The sequence below is a fragment of the Carassius gibelio genome, chromosome B7, assembly GCF_023724105.1.
Source record: "Carassius gibelio isolate Cgi1373 ecotype wild population from Czech Republic chromosome B7, carGib1.2-hapl.c, whole genome shotgun sequence".
NCBI lineage: Eukaryota > Metazoa > Chordata > Actinopteri > Cypriniformes > Cyprinidae > Carassius > Carassius gibelio.
This window is the reverse complement of record NC_068402.1, coordinates 22,611,744-22,635,293: the sequence shown is the minus strand read 5'-3', so window position 1 is coordinate 22,635,293 and position 23,550 is coordinate 22,611,744. Positions and strand designations below refer to the sequence as shown.

Below are 23,550 nucleotides of genomic sequence, written 5' to 3'. Positions count from 1 at the left end.
GTCACATATATGCACAGCTTTTCAGAAGACCACATTAAAGTACTTCAGACCTACAAATACTAGATGGTTGCATGATTTTGGGAACCAAACCAGTTGGGGGCAGTGCTTGGCCCTCATCTCTAGCCATTATATTTAGAGATATTAAATGATAATGTGAACATGCATATATCTGAACATGTAATCTGTAAATTAGTGTGTGTATAATATGATTAGTGTATATATTCGTATTTTATTTAGACTTATTAGTATAGGCAGTATGTATAGTATTGTGAGAACCAAAAATATATTAGGGCATAGAGAGTATTTACAGTATTCCTAAATCATTCTACAAGTGGCTTATTTTATTGAATAAATCTGATAAGTACCGATATAACTCTATGGGAAGGCTGCGCACTAGAGTTTGGAAACTGTGGCAAGCTGAATTAACATTTATTAACTAGTTTATTTTCTTACAAATTATTTTTATGAGTAGAAGGCAATCCTTAAATGTTATTAATTTTAGCTACAAGTAATGTATTCTACAAGTATTTGTAAAGCTTGAATACTTACTAGCTACAATTTGAACACATAGTAAACAGCATCCCCATAGAATTTAATGTCAAAACGTTTCAAACTAAGTTGGGTTGAAGTAATAAATGTTAAAATAGCTTGCCATAGCAATACTCTAAGCTGCTGTGTCGTTTCGCGTTAGATGAATCCAATATTGCAATCTTCACTTGCATAATAACAGAAAACAGGACCTCAAAGCTTGGTCTTTGACTGCTTTGTGCTTTTGCTTCTTTAAAAACAGTCGTCAAGACTTCACATAAGCCTCTATCCTCACAGGAATGTCGTTTGGAGGGCGGAGACTCGCAACAACATTACATTCTGCATCCAGAAACCGTGAAATATGGACACTGCCATGAGAACAGCCGTGATCGTTCGAGATCATTTAGCACTCTTCCCAACAGGATCCGAGCACCGCGCGACGGCAGGAACCGGGCTGGACATGACGGAGAGCTGGATGTAGTGTTTGTGCTCGGTTCTGTGGGTCACACACGGCTGGAGTTTACGGTGATCGTTTTGTTTCGAGGGTTGTTCTTTGAGACATTGTTTTCTGCCTGGCTGTTTTCAGAGGACCGCGAACCAGCTCTCATATCTGGAGATAAAAGAGTTCAGCATGAGGAATAACGAGGAGACTGAGGGCTTTGATGGCGAGGCCTCCAACACCTCGATGATTTCAGGAGCCAACAGTCCGTATCAACCGACCACCGAGCCCGTGCACTCCAGAAACGTGTTCAGGGACATCAGGTGTGACCTGGACTACATCAAGTCACATTTCGGGATTTTAAAAGTTATCGAAGTGGTAAGTTAAAATAGTCACAGTGTTTCTCCGTTACATAATAAACAAGTTGTATTGGCAACACATTAAATAGAGCCAGTAAGATGACATAGTGTGAACAACTCAATGTCTCCATCTTCAGCAGTGTCATATTTCTTTCTTTCTGTTAGATTTTATTGGTGTGAGAAACACTTGTCCCATTTTTTAGATTGTCAGGAGGACAGCAGAACTCCTGTTTTCATCAACATTGACATAGTTTTTTTCTTTAATGGTTTTAAGCTCTTTCTTTCTTTATTTCTTTTGCATGCTCCTTCCTAATATTAGTATAAGTGTAAGCAAGACATATTTTCCCCTTTTTAATTATAAATCAAAATATTCAAGGCAAAACCGATGTCTCCATCATCCAAACAGTGACCTCAAAAAAGCCTTTTCCACACAAGATAACAGATCTGCTTTTCACATATTTCAGTTCGATATTCACTCCTGATTACATTCTTATATTGGATTAGTGCGAGGAGAGCAGTGTTCCTCCTTTTTGGGTTTTTAAATCCAAATATTTCCTGTTGGATACATGCCGACAGGCGTCAAAATCTCTGGAATGCATCAGTTACGGAGGGGAATGTTGCCTGGAGTCTGAATGAATTAACTTTCAGGTTGCACTTTAGGTCTGCTTGGTTGGCAAAACACCCCAAAAGCTATAGAGTCACTGTGGTCAAACTCACAGAAGAGCTTTTTTCCCTGTGAACCTCTGAAAAAGGAGAGAGAAAGAGAGAAAATGACGGCTCTCTGTTGTTCTGCTGCCTCAGCAAAAGCAAAGCATCTCAGATCGGGCCCTCATGGTGATGCACAGTTAAGAAACTGCATGCACAGGGGGAAAACAGAGCGAAACTAAGGAAGTCATTAGGTGAAACAAGGGCTTGTGTACGCTGCCAAAGGAAACAACCTGTGTGCCAAGTACAGAAGATAGCTTGTCTGCTCAAAAATTGCTTAATGGATCAAGTTTTTCTGCTTTTATGTGCGTCTCGGGGCAAATGATTCAACAGCCACAATTTAGTCGGATTCATTAAGTGATAATACTTGGGAGATAGAGGACATATGGAGTACATGCAACACTTTTATCTTCATGAACGCTTTGCTGTTTTGTGTGGAGCCAGTGGCTTCATTTGCCTGTGGAGTCAGATTACAGGGAGGCAGGAGTATAGTAATGCTCTGTTCATCGCTGACCAGAAACCTTAGTATCGGTTTTGACTCTCATGTGATAGATTGCAGCTCTTCAAAGACTAGCAAACATTTCAACGTCTGTGCTAGAGACGGACATTCAAGTTAACTAACAATCCTTTAGTGTAATCCATGAACTGTTACTTTCCTCCGGTAGATAATGCAGTTTGGGCCATTTGTTTTTGCAGTAATGAGCAGACTAGTGAGGGGATGAATTAAAATAAAGTAACTGAACTAAAAACTAAACAGGATATGATTCAGAAAGTTCCCACATAACTTTTAAATTGCAGCGTTCCAGTGATATTCCTTGGGGGGGTTTTGAGCGGTGACCAATAAGACTTGTTTGAATATGTGATCAATCATTCCTCAAAACAGTTTTAATATATTACCCTCACAAGAAAGTCTGTATTGAGCTCTGCTAGTTAGACTTTAGTTGATTTTGTCACATTGTCGTGTTTTTGTGGGGGATTCCTTCGGGTCCTGTGCACTGGATATGTCCTCATTCTGTCCTGCTAACAATCTGAGTGGTATTTAGATTTTTTTTTTTATGTTTTTTGGGAAAAAAAAAGACCAAATTGATCTGCAGCACAGAACTTTTCACATGGCTGCATGTTTCCTGCTGTTGACTTGCCAAGGATATTCAACCACGGCTGTTTCTCCATGTACTGGCCAATCATTTACCTAAGGCCCCCGTGGGATAAGGAGGAGTCTTTTTGACTGTTTAATCTTTGCAAAGTGTTTTTTTTTGTCCATCTGCAGATGTGGCCTTCTTGACTGATATCAAGGATCACCCCATTCCTTTCACAGATGAAATAAACACAGTCTTTGGACTTTTGTACACAGATATAATCTGTTGGGCTTCTACAAAAATATAATTCTTATAGTTTCTCAGGGATTACATAACGTGATTTTGCAAATCTTGACAGAACAGATTGTACGAGGTGTAAACTGTCTAAAAACATTTTAATTATGATAAATAACTATATAATAAAGTATTCATAACTTTAAGAACTGTACACAAGCATTAAAAAGTTCTCATTCAAAAGTTCAAAAAGTATTGGAAGGATTAGTAAGACTGTAAAATATTATTACAATGTAAATGTTTCTATATCAATATAGTATAATTATTGATTTCTTTGATGGCAAAGCTGAATTTTCAGCATCATTACTCCAGTCTTCAGTCTCACGTGATCCTCCAGAAGTCATTTAAATATGCTGATTTGGTGCTCAAGTAACATTTCTTTATTAAGAACAATTATATATATATGATTTTCAGAATTGTTTCTACATTTCTAAAACAATTGCATGATTCTTTGATGAATAGAAATTTCAAAAGAAAAGCATTTATTAGAAATAATGCAGAATGCAGGAGTGAGAGTGGTCTTTAACAAGCTGTAGAAAGCTCACGTTCCACCTCTCTTCATCAGGTTACACACACTGGCTACCAGTAGCTGCTCGCATCAAATTCAACGTACTGATGTTTGCCTACAAGACAACCACTGGCACTGCACCAATATCCCTCAACTCAGTAGATCTGCAAGTGAACAACATTTTGTGGTGCCATCCCGAAGAGGCACAGCTGGTGGAACGACCTCCCGATCTCAATTCAAACCGTTGAGTCTTTGGTCATTTTCAAAAAACACCTAAATACATCTTTTTCACCAGCACCTGACCAACTAATACTAGCTCTTACCTATTCTATTCTATTCTATTCTATTCTATTCTATTCTATTCTATTCTATTCTATTCCAGCTATGTGCACTGTGCTAGACCTACTGAGACTTGTCACGGTACTTATATAAAAATCTAGGTATACCAGATGACTTTGCTGATCAAGTAGTTGCCACTAGCCATTCTTAAATTGTATACTTTAAAAGGTTCTTGGCTAGAGATATATCAAACCCTTTTGTTTTTATACAGCTTTCTTTCTATAACCAGTTTGACCAGGAAGGACTCTGTTATTTAGGGTAGCTTCAGACCTGAGGGGCAAAACTATCGACCTGCGACTTCTGAAAATGAAGCCACCAGTACAGATGATTCCACCTTATGTCATTTGGATTCAGTTCTGGATGTTTTTGGCGCAGTCTCAGGCAATGAAGTAGCATCATAAATGTGTCACTTTACCTTAAAGGATAGTTTTTCAAGGTATGTTTTGATAAGGGCCGTTGAATATAATGAAAGAGCTCTCTCTGTAATGTAGCGAGTTTATGGACTTACCAGATGTTCTTTGCCTCTCCACTCCCTCTCTCAAAACTTATGTAATGTGGAGAGCTTGCTTGTCTGCAAACATCTCCAAGGTTAAGGAATAGTGTTTTACATTTTGTGCAAAGAGCTGTTCCCTTCAGGCGAGGAAAAGACTGTTGGGTGGGAGCTTGAAGGCTCGTTTCCGTTTAAGGAGGAGCTGTTGGAACACAATGCAAGCTGTCAGACCAAGCCTCGCACCATTCGTTTTCTGGGCACAACAGATGGTGTGTGTAGTGTACAAGCTGGGGATTTGACCCCATGTGGCCATTGCTACAAGGAACTTGCTGATTGCCCAATGGCGTGCTCTGAAGGATGGCAGAACGAGGGTGGGGAGAGACATATAATCATTGCTTAAAATCTCGGGCTTTCTTTGTGCCTGACACCTGCTGTCTTGTGGGATGTGGGCCATGTTGCGTTTATCAAGATGACCTCCTCTCCAAATGCACATCTTTAGTGTGTGTTTTTGATGGGGCATGACGGTCAGCTAAAGTGATGCTGGCTCTGCTGGCACTATGACAGGAACGTCTTGATGTGAGCGGTCATTTATCTTTGGTCCACACTTCCTTAATGCCTTCAGTGCAAATAACCCGGATGAGATAGAGAAGGGTTTGCATTGTGTTAGTAGGGCAATAAGCTTACATGAGCTCAGCCTTCATTTGAAATTCTGTGGAAATATTAAATGATGTTGTAGCTAATAAGATGTGTTGCCAAGTCCAAGGTTGGGGAGTATTAAACAGATATTTCCTCCAAAAATTTTACTTCTCTCATCATTTCCTCATCTCCATGTTATTCTGAAATTTCCAATTGTCATTTTCTTTCTTCTGTAGAAAATAAAAGAAGGTATATTGAGACACAGTCTTCAAATGAAATAATTCACATATTGTATTTTAAACATCTGAAGAAATGGATTTTAAGTGCAATTTATTAAAAGTCATTTGCACACACACAAATATACATGTATACACTGCTGTTCAAAAGTTTGGGATCAGTAAGATTTATAATGGAGTCTCTTCTGCTCACCAAGTCTGTATATATTTGATCAAAAATGCAGAAAACAAAGTAATATTGTGAAATACCATTGCGATTTCTAAAATTGGTTTCCAATTTTAATTTTGACGCAGCAGTGAGTTTTCATCAGCCATTACTCCAGTCTTCAGTGTGATCCTGCAAAAATCATTTTAATGTACTGATTTATTATCAGGGTTGAAACTGGTGTGCTGCTTAATATGTATTTTGGAACTTGTGATACTTCTTTGATTCTTTGATGAATAAATAGTTAAAAAGAACAGCATTCATGCAAAATAGAAATATTTTCTAACAATTTAAGTCTTTACTATCACTTTTTATCAGTTTTATCCAGTCTGTACATCTGAGTGTGTATGCTTTTGTGTATTTTGAAGAAAAGTATAGGTTTCCTTAAAATTTTTTTTTAAAAAAACACTGACCGTAAACTTTTGAATAGTAATGTATATTGAAACACAACATTTCTATTTTGAATAAACACTGTTCTTTTTTACTTTTTATTTATCAAAGATTGAATATAAATCAGCATATTAAAATGATTTTTGAAGGATCGTGAGATATAAATGTATAGCATTTTTGCTCCTAGACACTCAAAAATACAATTGTATAATATTTGCATTTAATATTAGCATTTGCATCTAATTACTTTGTTTAAAAAAGGAAAGGAGAAAAGTCTTGTTGTATGGTAATTGTACATGCTGGCTGATGCTTTCAAATGCACAGCATGAGCTTTGGAAAAATAATGGAGAATTTTGTTGTCTAATTTTCTTTATTGTCTGACAAGTTGATAGTGAGCCCCTGAAGATTCAATATTTTATCCCACAAATTCAAATCTTGGCACCCTCAGTTCTTTACAGTTATGAGTCCAAACATTGGTCACAGAATCAATCAAGTTCATTCCAGTTTGGACTTTACAAAAGATGCTTTGGAGCTTTAGTTTGAGCATCTTTTATAAACCCTAAAGTGACAAATTAGATATTCTATAGTGCCATGGTCCAGTGGATGGTTTTGCTTTTATTTTTCAGCGTCAGAATTTGTTGGCCGACTATCTCTGTCATTCCATTAGCAATCCCACCCTGCTCTTTATTCATCACAGCAATCATTTATCTCAAAGGGAAGTTTCCACATTGTGCTTCCATTCCTAGATGTGTGCGACGTTTTATTTAGCGTCTGCCGTATGACAGCATCCGGTCCGGGCCAGCTGGAAATGCTGGGCCCGTCTAGATGCTGGAATGTTTTGTGGCAGTGGTTCTGTCTCCCCTGTTGGAGCAGCCGACCTGTAATCTGTCTGAGGTTTTGTGCTAGAGAGTCGAGGCTGCATATCACCTAAATAGCGCGTTAACCTCAGAATTCTTCCCATGCTGTGGTCTACTGACGAATTCAGCAGGAAAACATCGGTGAACCCTCTGCGACTTCGGTAGGGTTCAACATACTCCGCAAGGCGCTGTTATGACTATGTGGAAAACGCATTACAAAGTAAACCCTGAATGAGCGAGAAATACTTTCTTGTGGTTTTCCACTGCTCTACACAAAGGACTACATTGTCTTATGTTGTTGTCTTAAATCAGACACTGAGATAAATTAGATTTGTTGTATCATTGAAGTCAAAATCAGATGTTACTTTAATTTTCAGCTCGATAAAATCAAGTGAGTTGTTTGCTGCTGGGACCAATGCTTCTTGTTTTGTTCTAAAAGGGTCGGTTTTCTCCTTTCTGTTGCAGGTCCTGGCTCTCATTTCTTTCATCTTCATCGAGACCATAATGATGTGCTCGCCCTGTGCCGGCGTCTACCTCTTTGAGTTCGTCAGCTGCAGTGCCTTCGTTGTCACAGGCGTCCTGCTCCTCATCTTCGTCCTGAACCTGCACACCAAAGTGCCCCATATCAACTGGAGTCTAACAGTATGTAGTTCTTATCGAGATCCACACAACCGTACAAATCCTTTACAACCTTAGACTTTTAAATGGATATTTTGAACCCTTATTTATGTACCCTCATTTAAAACCAAACTTGCATGATTCATTTAATTTAAAGTGCTTATTTAACTGTTTTCTCTAATTTCCTGTCAGTTACTGATGTGTATTTATCTGAGCGTTGAGAGGAAGTGTTTGCCTTGAAGATATTTCTGCAGTGTAACTATTTTTCCTTCAATCCATTTTTAATGGCATACTATTTTAAGAGGCACTTGTGATGATAGATTATCAAGGCAAAGGTTATTTGTGATGATCAGCTGTTTACATAAATGGAAGAAGTTTTTTGGTGCCAAGACATGCCAATAAATCTGGCTTTTTAGAAAGCAAGCCGCTCTCTTGTGTCCAGTTCTGCTGAGGAGGAGGCCATGCGCGGGTTCATATTGCTCAGATTGAAGCTTGTGTGCTCACAGCTCTCATTAAACCTGCTTCTATCAACCATGAATGGCTGCTCTTGGGAGATGAATTTACTGATTCACTGAAAGATTAATAAGGCATGGTTCCCTTTGTCTCCCTGCCTATACACACACACACACACACACTCACACACAAAGCTCAGCATAATTGGGCCTCAGTGCTGTGGATCTATTACAGAGTTTATAATGGGAAAGACTGTAGAGTTTTATTTCTAGAGCTGTGCACGAACCAAGAAAAGTAACAGCAACTCACATCCAACCATAACTATTGCGTTGCATTATGGTATACTGAAGAATGTGTGCTTAACCTCACATAGACAACAGGGAAGTGCCTCTGCCATTCTAAGTTTGATTTTCAGTCTTTTACTACACCCAAATGTAGACAGAGAAATGTGGACCCTTTTTTACAAAAAAAAAGAGTCATATATTTATGCATTTAACCTCAATTATTCATGTGTAAAGAAAGCTCAGAACATTACATTTTGATTTAGGACAAGGCCTTTACTCGAAGTGCTTTTTTGTTTTGGCGTTTTGCCACTTTTAAAGAAATGCTTTTTAAAAATGGCTTCTATTTTTTTTATCTGTGTTTCTCCTCTTCTCTAGTTGCTTCCTAATCTAACTAACCTGCCATTATATATTACCGAAATTGTTTTGGCTCATAGACAAAATGCTTTTGTTCCTCCTTTGTAAGTCACTTTGGAAAATTTCATTTAATCTATTAAGGATAGAATTTCATTTTGTATTTATTCTTTTTATTTCCAGTGGATAAATGACAGGAAATGGTGGGATAAGAAAATCAAATACGATCAGGAAATGATGAGAGCTGAATTCAAAACTCGCTCAATCACTTAAAGCAGATTTTGGCTGATGGGAGAGATGTTCAACAGGGTTTTCGCTGCGTGTGCGAGTGTATGCCGTTGTGTATTTTGAACACTGACGGGTTTGGGTTTTCTTGGTATTGCTATGGCTCATTGGAAGATCTATGATCTTTTAGGATCATTTCAGCTGTGGTGGGGCTGAGGTTTTGGACTGAGCATCAGCTCCTGCCAGTCGGACCCCATGGGCCCAGGCCTCTCATTTGTTCTGGAATGGACACACTGGGAGGGGTTTGTTCAGCAACAGCTTGGCTCTCCTCCCCTCTTTCGTGTCTGTATCTCCATCTTGCGTAACTTCACCACTGCTTCAGGAACTTTCACATAACGCAGTGCTAAAAGTAAACTCTACTTTTTGGTCCTGTAATTGTGGCCTCTGTCTGAGATAAAACCCTCCCAAACCCAGCAGCAATTAAACTTCTTTCTATAAAGAGCAGAAATGTGGATGGTAGAACTTTTTAGGTCTTAAATCCGATGTTTGTGCTAAATCGGTTATCTTCTAACGTTAATCAAGTTTAAATCGCGGCAGATTGGAGCGTATACACATAACACTAGCTGCTAGTTTCTTGTGGTGGACGGCTCATCTATTGTACAGCCCCCTCGATTCCCTTGATTGCTCTGACGGTGGGATCCAGTGCCAGGCTCATAGGGGGCTGGCATAGAGGCTGACATTATTGAACGTGATAGGTCAGGAGAATGAGCGCATTCAGCTCGCGGTGGTACGCTGGCACCATTGTACCCATTAACAGACCATCTCCAACCACACACACATACATATACAGAAAAGCATGGCCAGTGTTCATTGAGCACAACCAAAAATAGACAGGGCATTTTAATAGAAAATGAGGAAAGATTTGACTTTGTGAGGTGACGGGATAATGATTGGTTTTACATTGTGTGCTTTAATGGAAGACTTGAGAAGCTTTGCCGTGAACCGTTGATTATGTGTCATTACTGAACACGAGCAAGAGGCCATGGGTAAAGATTCATTAAAGATCTGACTGATAAAGACTAAATTACTCTTATTGAACTATGTAAATGTACTTTAATTTTTATGTTTTCTCATATTCTAATATCATCTGAATTATTTCCCATCTAGAACCACCTTTTATAGCGATAGGCCTGTTGGAGGATAAAGGTTAATAGTGTATCATGCTGTCTGTCCACACACACACACACACACACACACACACAGCATCTGAGAACACCAGCGGAAGGTCCAGGAAAAGCTTTTAGCAAAGTCTCGCCACCAAGGCGGATATAGAGGTCTGACTGAGCATTCAGGATTCTGGTTATTTTCCCCAGCAAATCTGGAATTAAATTAGAAACATTTCCAAGATCTATGGGCTATTGCATTGTCTAAAGCAGTGTATAACTCCGGATTCACGCACCACTGAGGATATTTGGCACAGGCTGTATACTGTTAAGAAGACCCCACCTAAAATCATTAGGATATTAAGTAAAGATCATGTTCCATGAAGATGTTTTGTAAATTTCCTTCCATAGAATATCAAAACTCAATTTTTGATTTGTAATATGCATTTCCAAGAACTTCATTTGGACAGCTTAAAAAGCGATTTTCTTAATGTTTAGATTTTTTTTTTGCACCCTCACATTCCAGTTTTTCAAATAGTTGTATATAAATATAAATATTGTCCTATTATGACAAACCATGCATCAATGGAAAGCTCATTTATTCAGATGAGATATAAATTTAATCAGATAAATGTATTCTTATTTATTCAGATGATATATAAATCTCAACAATGACCCCATGACTGGTTTTATGGTCCATGGTCACGTATTTTAAATTCAAATCAAATTGAATTCATCTTTGCTCACGGCGCTGTAGTAATATTATAAAACAGGTCCATTTCAAGTACAGAGATCTTCAGTCCTCTGTTAACAACGTGGAGGGCCGCAATGGCTGTTAAATACATCAGAGATCTGAACCCAGTGTGAACACTACATTTCCCAGTTTTAGACCCTTCCTGAGATCAGTTTGCTTTCTCTACATGCAGCCTGCCAAAACACACACACACACACACACACACACACACACACACACACACACTAGTGAAAGTACATTTTAAGAGGACCCATGACTGCTTTTGTTTGTGTTCAGTTTCATATTAGGTTACCTGCATTAAATGCTTAACCATTGAATGTAAACTCCCATCAAGCTATAATGTAATGTATATTTATAATTAAATAATTCTGAGGACTGGGTACTTTTGTTCCACCACAGACATATGCTTTGTGTTCTTACACTTAGGGTATTTTAAGCGTGTCAGCAGTTTTAGTTTGGTTTGGCTTGCATCTGATCCATCTGTTGAAGTATGTGTGAAGGCAAAGCCTGGTTTGGCATGTGTTTGAATGATTGAGAGCGTATCCTGGTTTTGGCGTATAGTTAGGGTTCTAGATTGCGTGTGAGATGGGCATGGGTTCGCTCGAGTGAGTGTGGAGGAGAGCGAGTATCATGTGAGACAGTGTGTGCAGTCACTCTCTCATCATGTGTCTCGTCACATGGGTGGTCATGCCTCAGTCACGCTGGAGTGCTTATTGGCTGCACACAGACAAACCTCCCAGCTTTATCCCTTCGCTCCTCTCAGAGTGCGTATTTATGGAGGTTTTAAGAATAAAGAGAGAGAACTTTGATGTTCCGTAGTGCAAGGAATCTGGATGTTAGCCTATTTTTAAATAATAAAATAAAATACAAAATCTGTAATATATGTTTATAATTTGTGTGTGTGCATGGTTATGAGGTTTATGAGAACAAAAATGTGTACAATACATAGGTATTACAACATAAAGGTGATTTATGAGGACACTTTCTGTATCCCTGTAATTCAAAAGGCTTATAAATCATACAGTGTGTTGTTTTTGAGTGGTGGGTGTAGGGTTGGTCTATTGCGATAGAAAATGCAATTTGTACAGTATAAAAAAAAAATGAAAAAAAAAAAAACACCCGTGTGTGTGTGCTCTTGTTTTTGTGACATATCAGGACACAACTCTGGGGTATGACACAGGTATTACAAGGAGAGGGTGACTTATGAGGACATAACCTATGTCCCCATTTTTCAAAACGCTTATAAATCATACAGAATGAGTTTTTTTTTTTTTTTTTTTTTGAGAAAGTAAAATGCACAAAGTTTCCTGTGAGGGTTAGGGTTAGGTGTAGGGTTGGTGAAGGGCGATAGAATATACAGTTTGTACAGTATAAAAACCATTACGCCTACGAGATGACCACACTTTTCACAAAAACAAACATGAGTCAACTGAAAAGTTGACCTTTTTGGTTCATGAAAACTTATATATACAGACAAAAGCATTGTCAAAAAGTATTCCTGTTGACAAATATTTGTACAAAAAAATACTCCCAGGCCAGTAATTGCCGATTCTATTTTGTAAAGAAACACTATGCACCTGCACACATACCTATAGACTGAACACATATTATGCATGCTCATGATGTCACATTTTTCACGAATTCCCCTTTTTTATATCATAAATAACTTTTAGATTTTTTAGCTTATCTTAAGAAATGTTCAGTACTCCACAAAGGGAGAACTCATGGCCTAATTGTTAGAGAGTCAGACTTGACAGTCAGTGTCTTTCAGACTGGCCCTGGGTCAGCTGGACATCTTCAATAGTTGAACTGTGGTCTGTGATTAGATGACTTCCTCATTTCACTGCCCTCAAGCGTCATACTGCATGAACTGTACAGCTGCCTGGAGCTGAGAGGAGCAGTCTGTGTTTAGTTGGAGACATCAAAGCCAGCGGGTCGTGCTGCCTCGGCCTGTGATGTGAAACCCGAGGTGCCAGCCACTGAGGTTGAGCTTTGAAGGGCTTGTTACATCTCACCCCCCACAGAGTCATGGCTTAGACACAACCCACGTCCAGTCCAGACTCAGGAGGAGGATTTGACCTCATTCCACAAACCTGGTTCTTCTCATCTTCACTCTCTTCTGAAGGCTCGGACTCTGATTTGTTACAGTATTAAAACTGTAAACTGTGACTTTACTCTTACAAAGTCCTGGGTGTATTAATAGAGGGAAAACTTTGATAGTAGTAATCGAAAATAGTTAAGAGACTCACATGACCTCTGCTGACTCCTTGACTGTAAATGATTGACTTTACGGCACAAATACAATGTTTGTGCAGTCTAACTTAATTTTGTTCATCATTACACTGATGACATCATTACACTGATGACACAAATTGATTTAAAAGCAACCACAGTACAGACATTTATATTGTTAGAAAAATATTGTTTTAAATATAAATTATGTTCTTTTGAACTTTCTATTCATAAACTAATGCTAAGAACAGAACATCATGGTCTCCATAAAAATATTAAGCAGCACAATTGGACATCATTATAACGTCAGATTGACATTAGACATGATGTTTCAGTTTGGTTAAGAATTAAAATTGTGTTGATGTCAATTTGAGGTTGACTTGGCAGTGGATTTTGGTTACACGACCTGAAAACAACAAATATCAACTTCAGCTGACGTCGGGATTGGACATCAAATTAACATTGACGTTAGACATTGAATTGACATTGGATTTTGGTCACCTGACGCCACAACCGAGATCTAACCAAATATCAGTGTCTTGTGAAGGTGTGCGCCTGCTGGGCTGGAAGTCAACTTCCCCGTCTGTCAAACTGCATCACTGCGGTCAGCATACACACACCTCACTGCCAGCTAGCTGCTTGTTTGGTCATTTAAAGGTTTACTTGTAGTCTGATCAACCCGTGGGAATGGGTGATGAACTTGTCTGTGGATATGACTTAAAACATAATTTATTTTTGAGTATACTTGTAATTCTCTTGTTCTCTGTTGCAGGATCTGATCAACACCGCCACCAGCACCTTGTTCTTCTTTCTGGCTTCAGTGGTTTTGGCAGCTCTCAACCATCAAACTGGAGCAGAGATCGCCGCTGTGGTATCTATCCTCTTCCTCAGCTCTTCTTTTGGCTGTGATGCCGGGTCAATTCAAATGTTTAGTCATTTCTCAAGTGTTTGAAGTGGACCCTGATCTGCTGGGGCTCTACTGCCCTCGGGTGGCTGAACCGGAGTAAACTAAACACGTGGTCTTCCTGGAGACAGTCCTAGACCGGACGACAAAGAGAAGTTCTGAGCAGTCACAGTCACCATCAGCCTAAATGTTTTACATGTTTTTCTTTAGTTCTTTGATTTTCAGGACTGAAAATCTCACCACTTCCTCTTTTCCTCTTTGTCATCCCACTTCTCTTTTCACTCAGTTTAGCTTTTCTTTTCTTCTTGTTTTTCTATTCCAGAATTCCCAATGCGTGTCAAGTTTTTACGCTGTCACCCATTTAGTTGCACATTGTGTTTTAGCTTTCAGTAAGACACACTCAGCTCGGTTTAAGTCTGTTTCACAGAATAATTGGGAGCCCTTTTCCACCTCAGAGTAAACAATTCATAAAAGATAAATAATCATGAGATAAAGGTTTTTAATTTATTTAAGACATGTCAGATACAATGTAGCGTTTGTGAGATTTTAAATCATTTATCTTTAATAAAGAGAATAAATAAATCCTTTTGAGATCGGAAACAGGGTTTCATAAGTAACTCCAGAATTCCAGTGATTTTCCCTAAAATCAGTGTAGAAATGCCAAAAAAAGTCCCCTGACTCCATCTGGGATTGCTCATTCCAGTGTGTTCTAACTTAAGCCACTATAAACATCTCACATGCACATACCTTTCTAGTTAGTTTGTCTGTTTCGGTCGTGGCTGCTGACCTCTGGTGACTGTGAAGAGGTTTGTTGTAGATGGCTCAGTGAAGAGAAGTAATTCCCAATATTGATTCAGGATCAGGTTCTCTTACCGAGATCCCTTCAAGAATGACCTGAGATCAGCAAAATATCCACCAACACCTTGAAGTCAAAGGCTGGGGATTTGGGCCCAGAGTTTTATGACACAGATGTTCTCAGCGGGAAACCACTTTAACACCCGGGGATTTTTCTGAAACACAGGGCACTGCAGAGCATTCCTTCAGCGCTCACGGCCTGCCAGAGACGGGGAGTGTGCTGCTTTCTGCTTCATATCGCAATTTACTACAAAACATATCTGTATTATTTAGACATGTAGTAGATTTAATGTTATATGTATGGCACTTAAAGACATAGTTTACCCCTAAAATAAAATATTTGCTAAAAAATGACTCCCCCTCATGTCATCCAGATTAGAAACTTGCTCATCACTTGCTTATCAATGGGTGCCGTCAAAATGAGAGTCCAAACAGCTGATAAAAACATCCATATAATCCACAAGACTCCAGTTAATGTCTTTTAAAGAGAAACAAATCCATCATTAAGGCTTTTTAGCGTAAAACCATTGCTTCTAGTCAAAGTACCTGTCTATTATCCACATGAACTCTTCCTCCAGTGAAAAAGTCAATCTTCTGTTGTTCTCTCACATCAAAATCTACTGACATATTTGTTAAGAACTGCTTTGGACTGTTTTGGCTTGTAAATGGTGCTTTATCTTTGCATATTCACTTCAGATTCAGATGAGACAACTTTTTCAATGAAGAAAGCAATATTATGAGTAGAGGATTCATATTTTAGCCAAAAGCAACAGTTGAAAACATGTTAATGATGAATTTATTACCAACAGCTTTCCACTTAAGGCATTAATTGACGGACTGGAGTGTTGTGGATTATTGTGATGTTTTTATTAGCTGTTAGGACTCTCATTCTGACGGCACCCATTCACTTTGGTTGAGCAAGTGATGTAAAATTTCACCAAATCCGTTCCGATGAAGAAACAAACATTTAGGATGGGCTGAGGGGGGAGTAAATTGAGCAATTTAAAAATTTGGGGGGGGAACTTCATAGTTCAAAGATAAAAAAACGTTCCCCTTCGGTTTTCTTGAGTATGAATTGTTGTTTTGCGTGTGTTTTCATCCAGATCTTCGGGTTCCTGGTGATGGGTGTGTACGGTCTGAACACGTTTTTGGCAGTGCGGAGATGGCGCCTCGGGGACTCGCGAGATGGACCCCTGCAGACCAGCGAGTACATCCGTGCCCGCACAGCCTCGCGGGGGGAGGTGGAGTCACGGCCTGAGCTACAGTAAAGCACACACACAGACCGTCTGCATTCCGGTCACACTGTGCTCTTTCATATCCACCTGATGAGACCCTGAAGAGCGCTTACAAACAAACAATTGCGTGAACAGTCACAAATGGAACAAGCCTCAGGCCAGCGTCTTTTGACTTTATACTTAAATACTGTATATTTCTGTTAATTAAGGGCTTTACCTTATAATAATCTGGATAATTATTGACTGAAACTCACTCCACTGTGCTCCTAAACTTCCAGAAGGGAAAGGATTTATTAATGCCTGCAATATAACGGACAAAACCTGTCAGTCACCGTTTGAAACCCCCTTCTGATTAGCTCTGCATTCTATTTAGAATGCAACTACGCCTAAAATGTCTTACAAAGGATCAAAAATAACTATACAGAATGGAATAATCGAAATGAATGGATGCTAAATAGACTCATGTAAGTGATTTTTCTGACTGAAATGTAATGTTTTTTTGTTTTGTTTTTCTGCCATTGTGTTCCTGTATCAAACACATCTAGTAAACTGCCGTTGCATTGGGCCGTTTTCCTGTAGAGATGAAGTGGCTAGATGTTAGGAGCAGCAGTATTTATTTAAATGTTAATATTTTTTTGGTAGCTACACACCTCGTGAATGTGACCCTGCATTGCAACAGACAGTAACAGCTTTCAGATTGTCTGTGTGGGTGAAGGGAGGTGTGAGTTTATGAAACTTGTACGTCTAATCTTTAGATGATATACATTTTGTGTGCATACTCTGTTGGTCATTTCTGTTGATATTAATTTTTAGTTACTTAGTCGTGTGTGTGCATTTCTGTTGTTTGTAATATTTCCTCTACTCCACCGTGTACTCCCAAGTTATCTGTATATGTTGATTTAAGCAAGGGTAGAGTTTTTTGAAGAAGGTGTATATATTACGTATCTGCGTGTGACATTTTCCATTTCTGAAGGTTTCCTATTTGTATGAATTCTGACACTAACAGACTGTATTTGAAGGAACAAGTGTACTGCAGTACATATGAATGCATTCGCTAAACTGTGTATCTTTTTTCTGTGTGCCTTAATCGTAGAGGCTTTATTAGTCAAAACTCTTGGACACTAATGTTACGACGACATGAGCAGAATAACTGCTTCACTGGGTGTGAAATTCAAACATTTATTTGCACTCTCTGATGAACTGATTCCGCGGTAAAATCATCTGTTTCCTGAAGTGCTTCGATTACCTTCAAATGGGGCTTTTAAAAAAAAATGAGTATCATAGAACGACATCGGGGGGAAATTAAATTTTTAATTTAAATTGTCTTTTACCACAGATTTTAAGGCATAGTGCAATTGTACATGATTTTTTCTTTTCACTAGAAAATGCTCATTTGTAATATTAGTTTATATATTCATACTTATGTCTTATTTGTAGTTCTTAAATGAAGTCAGTTTTAGGTTTTGGAATAAGACCAATGTTGAAATGAAGTGGTTTTGAGGTGTGGACTCACATTATAGACATTGATCAACACTGTGTGGGCTTGAAAGTGTTAAAAGACAATCACAAGAATGATTTTTTTTGTCTTAATGGAGGACTCCGCATTGAAGTGCTGAAGTCGCTGATTATTTTTTTCCTATTTTGAAAGCAATACTGTGTTGCTTATGCTTTAATAATGTGTAAGAGCTTTGACCTTGTGCTGAACTTCTTGTATATTGGAAGTTTTTGGCATCAAATTAATTCCTGATTTTGACCTTAAGGTTTGAACTGTGTTTTCAACTCACAAATCATTGAAGCGTTTTAAAAAGAAACTAAGTCGACATTTTGAGGGAGTCAAATTTTTATAATGATTGTACTTGATTGTTCTCGCTGACATTCCCTGATTTCAAGAAAGCAATGTTTTATTCCATGTAACAGTGCTATAATTTGGTATTTTTTGTATTTATAGAGTTGTGCATAGACTTACAAAATGCTAATTGTTGAAAAATATTTGTGATGGCAATCTTTTCCTCAAATAAATGGATTTGAATGGACTTGATCTATAAATGGGGAAAAGCCTTGGTTCAGAAATCCACTACATTTACAATCGCTAATACTTATCACAACTCTTCATGCAGTGAACACGACAGAAGTCTACTGTATGTGGGATAAACTGTGGATCATTTTCCACTGCTTTGGCACAAAATAAATTCAGTAACTACATATTTCCATTTACATGAATTCCTCTCACTCAGAAACAACAGCCACCAATATTTGATGTACTCATTTGTCTATATACCTATTGCATGTTTACATCTCTCTTTTGTGTTACCTTTAAGTTTAAAATCATAATTACTGAATAAGACAGACATTTTCTACATTTATACCGTAATACAGAAATGTTCTACATTTATATTCCAAATCTAAAAAAATATTAATAATAATGAAATGCTGTCAACACAATCAGTTGTAGCTGAACACATGCACAGGTCTTTCAATTTCAATTGTATCTATTCAAATGGTTGCAACTAATTAGACAATGTAACTATAATATATTGCAAATATATTTTTAAAGAAATGTTACAAAAGAAAAATGTGTAATGAAACTCAAATTAAAAACATCTATTTCATGTTTTGTTCATTGGAGCACATTTTGGATGTGAAATGAACTGCTGTGTCAATGAAAGTTGGCAAGGAGAACTGTGACGAGTTTTGAAAAGTGACCTTGATCAAGTGTGGAGAAATGTGTCCCAGTGATCGTAAAACACTGTACATTCAATCTTACACCACATATCACTAACAAGCTCTAACACATTTGGCTCCTGACATTTAGCATTTGCTGGCAAATTTGCTTCATTTGCTAAAAAATAAACAATATTAACAAAATTGCACCAAAATGATTTATTGATGTGGCAATCTGACAGTGCATTTTTCCTAAAGAGTCCTTAACGCATCTTCATAGAACCACTAGAAGATGGTTTACACGTGGTTACTGTACATGCAACATGCCTGAGAATCCTAGAGTAAACCGCTGAAGCTCACCTTTATAATACAGGTTCAGTAGCATTGCAAGAACAGTACATCTCTAGGTGAGCAAAATAAGACAAAATCAGTTTTTTTTTTTGTTTTTTTTTGCAGTACTTTGGCAAGACATTGGTTTTACTTCAGCATTAAAAGACTTGGACCAATGTGTAGACCTGTGGAAATAAGACAGGTGACTGTGGCCAGCCAACCACCTGCTAATTTCATACATGATGTAAACTTATTTTATTGCTACAAAACATTAAACATTAAGACATATTATTATTCCCAATACAGGGCTTCATCACCAATAATGCATCATTTTTTAAAGGAGAATTTAAAATAACTAATTATCAGGAAATATCATCTCAGAATAGTTCTAATTAGTAAACACACAAACACAGCTCCCAAAGTACAGAAACATAAATAAATAAAAAACTCGTACATACTGTAGAATCTGACCTGAAAGTGACCACACACACAATCATATTAAAAGTAGACCTAAGCTGAAAGAAGCAGTATAAACATGAAGCTTGACTGATGTGAGGCTGTCACTGGAATAATTCACAGCTTAGGGAAAATTTTGGAGATTGCATGGACGCGTTTATATACAAAGATTATTGAAAACTCTATAGCTTCTATTCTGTGATGTTACATTTGAAATAGACTGCTTTATTCCACTGACAAAAAGCATACCCAAAATTTCAAACAAACAATATAAGGTTATACCAAAGTCTGTTTTGGTCATCAGGCACTGTAGTGGTCACACATCACAGCTTTAGTCAGAGTCAAAGTCAGAGTCATAGTCATCATCTGTGAGGAAGAAACATGTGTTATTCTGGAAGAAAGAGCCTCTAAATATCGACAGGAAAGAGATAAGTGAGATGGGGAAGTTTAATGCACATGACTATGCATGACAGTTCTTATAGTGAGAGCTAAATCATACATTTAAATGATACCAAAGACTATAAAATGGACTTTGATGATACTCCAGGAGTTCTGCCCGGTCACTCACAGTAACTAGAATAAAAGCTACACTATGGATAACTATTTATGAAGTTATGAAACCACACTTCCTAAAAACCACGTCACCTTTAACTTCCTGTCTAGTTTTTGTGGATGTGGAAAGCTTGTACATGCATGTATCATGTAAATGAAACTCCAGGAAAGGGGGAGAGAGAGAGAGAGAGAGAGAGAGAGAGAGAGAGAGTGAGAAAGAGTATTTTCACATCTCAGTAGTTGCATAACTGTTTAGAAGTTTGGAATTGTAAAATATAACAATATAACATAACTGTTTTACAGTTGTATGTACTCCTGTGTTCAAAGCTGAATTAGCAGCAGTCTTTCCTTCAGTCTTCAGTGTCACACGATCCTTTAGAAATCATTCTAATATGCTGATTTGACACTGAAAAAGCTTTTTGTTTTATTACTAATTCTGAAAACAGATGTGATGCTTAATATTTGTGTGGAAACTGCAATATAACCTTTTTCAGGATTCTTTGATGAATAGAAAGTTCAAAATAACAGCATTTATTTGAAATATAAATCTTTTTTTGTAAAAATATAAATGTCTTTATGCTCATTTACTGTCAATTTATTTAATTATTGCTGAATAAAAGTATTAATTTCTTAAAAAAAGAAAAAAAGAAAAAAGAAAAGATAATTCATTCTTACTAACCCCAAACGTTTGAATGGTAGTGAATAAGAACCCAGTGTAGATACCTTGTGTGTTTGGTGGCTCTTCACTGGAATCACCTCCCTTGAGGAAGTTGGCCAGTTCATTAAAAATGAAATAAAAGTCCAGGGCAAAGAATATTGTAGTAATGAAGCCAAAGACCTAAGACGTGAAAGAGAAAGAAAAACAGAGACACATGAAACCAGTGCAAACAGCACAGAAGTCACATGTTGTATAACTGAAAAACTAAAATAAACAGTGCTGTCACTGACAGCGCCAATAAAAGAGAATTTGACTGAAGTGATGTGAGCCTACCCCAGCGGCCTTTGAGGCTCCATCCACATATTTTGACACAGATATTATAGAGATGATGAAAAAGATGATGGAAGCACTGACACAGCGCAGGAAGTCCTTGATGAAACAACAGCATGGTGATTTGAGGAAATAAAGACAGAACTGGTATTCATGGACAAATGCTGAAGTTCCAGCACAGTACTAGACTAACTGAGACTTGTCATGGCACTTGTATTCTGTTGTTGTTCTCTTGTTGACCTGACTGCTTCTATTGTTCTCATTAGTAAGTTGCTTTGGATAAAAACGTCTGCTAAATGATTAAATGTAAATGTAAATATAGGTCTGAAAACTTACCATGAGGGGCCAGTGAAAGCCCTTAAATCTCTCATTGAACTTTTTAGAATAAGCAAACAGCAAGAAGAGGGCGGCCAAGCACTCTATCAGGGGAGCTGTGACGAAGGCAGCTGCTGTCGAAGCAGCAAAGCACACAAAACTGATAAACGACATCACCTGAGGGGACAGGATACATAAGGACACATTTTTCATTAATTATTGTTCTTCATTATTTTGTTCATTGCTGAAAATGAGTGACAAGGTGAGTGCACAAGACCATTCAAAGATGTTGATGCTTTGACTTCTTGGAAACTTGTATTGACAGAGAAGAAACAACTGGTCATTTCTTTGTCTGAACTGTAATTATACACACACACACACACACACAGAAAAAAAAAAAAAAAAAAAATATATATATATATATATATATATATATATATCCTATGGAGAGTCCCTAAACCATAAAAAAACATACGTGTGTGTGTGTGTGTGTGTTTGTGTGTGTGTGTGTGTGTGTGTGTGTGTGTGGAAAATATGAGAGGTGCAAGAAAGTCACTAGCCTTGATAAAAAACGCCCCCTTCAGATGAATAAGAAAAGTTTTTACTTATATTGCTAAAAATAACCAGTGCAAAACAGATTGATAAGAAAAATAAACTAAAATAATAATAATAATGTCATGCCATTTAGGTTGCATTTCTGTATAAAGTAGCTGCATCCAGATACAAAAAAAAAAAAAAAAAAAAAAAACTTCTAACAATAACTTTTAGCGGACATAACAGACCTCAAAACAATGACTTAAAAACTATTATGAATGGATTCAACATGGTAAAGCCGAAAAGCATACCACTTCACCGAGCAGCAGCAGTCCTTTTCGGGAGGTGATGAATTCTTTACTCGGGAGAAGAGAATGGATTATGGTCTGTCGTGATTGGTTATTCTCCGGAGCCTCGATGTCCCCCATGATCCCGCCGAAGAAACTCTTCCGTTCCCGAATAAAGTTCACTGCGATGCTCCTACTCTCCGCTGTGAAACAGCTACTATTCGCAAATCGGCATAACTTTCCACGGAGTGGAAACGGAAATAATGACAGTGCGGAAACGAAGCACACAAAAGAGCAACATCTGCATTCCCGAAATCTGGAGACCGTTAATAAGTGAACAGAGAATGTTGGCGATACATCTCTCACGGGACACAGTGACAGCAAATATACCCGTGCAACAACTGCATATAACTTCCATCTGCACGACTCGACAGATTTCAGTTCACCCTGTCTTGAAGACCCCTTTATCGTTCAAAATAACAGAATTAAGGTTTTTGATACTTCTTAACTTTTTTTGTTCATAATAACAGATACTAAAGTTTTCAGAATATAAAAAAACTTGAGTTCAGGGATAAGTCATGAATGCAATAACTTGCATGCACTCAATGTAAATATTTGGGAATATGTTTAATGCATCACATAGCATATTGAACATGGAATGAATTGTTAATTCTGGTGTCAAATCAACCCCAAATTAGAATAATAACTCTGGATAACAACAATCTTTGAGACAAAGTGCTATTTTACTTTTTGAAATAAGAAAACAAAATCAGTCAGTGTTAATGTTGAGACAATGATCCCCAGATTCTGGAGGAATTAATTTTGAGGGATGATGATTTGTGGTTTCATCCTTTTGCACACTTATGTAGCCTATCCAAATGAGCAATAGCCTCTCTGCATTTCTGAAGATCAAACAAATTAAAAAAAAAAAAAAAAATACGATATAATATGTATTTTTTTGAATCACATTTTGATTATTAAAAAATAATTTGCTAAATGAGAGAAATGGTCCTGCATAGCTCTGTGGTGGTTCTTGGCTTGTTGAATGTGATTTTTAAAGGATATAGCCACCTAAGGACCACAAGGCTGCAGCCACAAAGACCACAATCTGTCAACCAAAAGACTCCATAGTGAGAAACGTTGTGTCATCATAATGTTTGGGTCTTTCACAATGAGCATTCACAAGGGTGTAATAGTTTTTTAAAAGTATGAAAGATTTAAGCACTGCATAGTGCTTAAAAAGATAAAGAGAGCCATAGTTCCAGGAATGGAGGACGTATACCTTCTCACC

At 37.7% G+C, this 23,550-nt stretch overlaps 2 protein-coding genes across 2 annotated transcripts; one reads left to right on the top strand and one right to left on the bottom strand.

Annotated features, from left to right (window-relative positions):
- The first annotated feature begins 654 nt into the window (after window positions 1-654).
- LOC127961702 (CKLF-like MARVEL transmembrane domain-containing protein 4) lies at window positions 655-18,174 on the top strand. Its single transcript, XM_052560933.1, has 4 exons — window positions 655-1,345; window positions 7,528-7,704; window positions 13,915-14,013; window positions 16,005-18,174. The coding sequence occupies exons 1-4, from the start codon at window positions 1,160-1,162 to the stop codon at window positions 16,167-16,169; spliced, it is 627 nt and encodes a 208-aa protein (XP_052416893.1). The 5' UTR covers window positions 655-1,159; the 3' UTR covers window positions 16,170-18,174.
- An 827-nt stretch (window positions 18,175-19,001) lies between these two features.
- Window positions 19,002-22,667, bottom strand: LOC127961703 (CKLF-like MARVEL transmembrane domain-containing protein 3). Its single transcript, XM_052560934.1, has 5 exons — window positions 22,284-22,667; window positions 21,460-21,615; window positions 21,127-21,222; window positions 20,859-20,973; window positions 19,002-19,949 (listed from the first exon to the last, which is right to left on the bottom strand). Exons 1-5 carry the CDS (start codon window positions 22,398-22,400, stop codon window positions 19,915-19,917), a joined length of 519 nt encoding a protein of 172 aa, XP_052416894.1. The 5' UTR covers window positions 22,401-22,667; the 3' UTR covers window positions 19,002-19,914.
- Window positions 22,668-23,550: the final 883 nt, after the last annotated feature.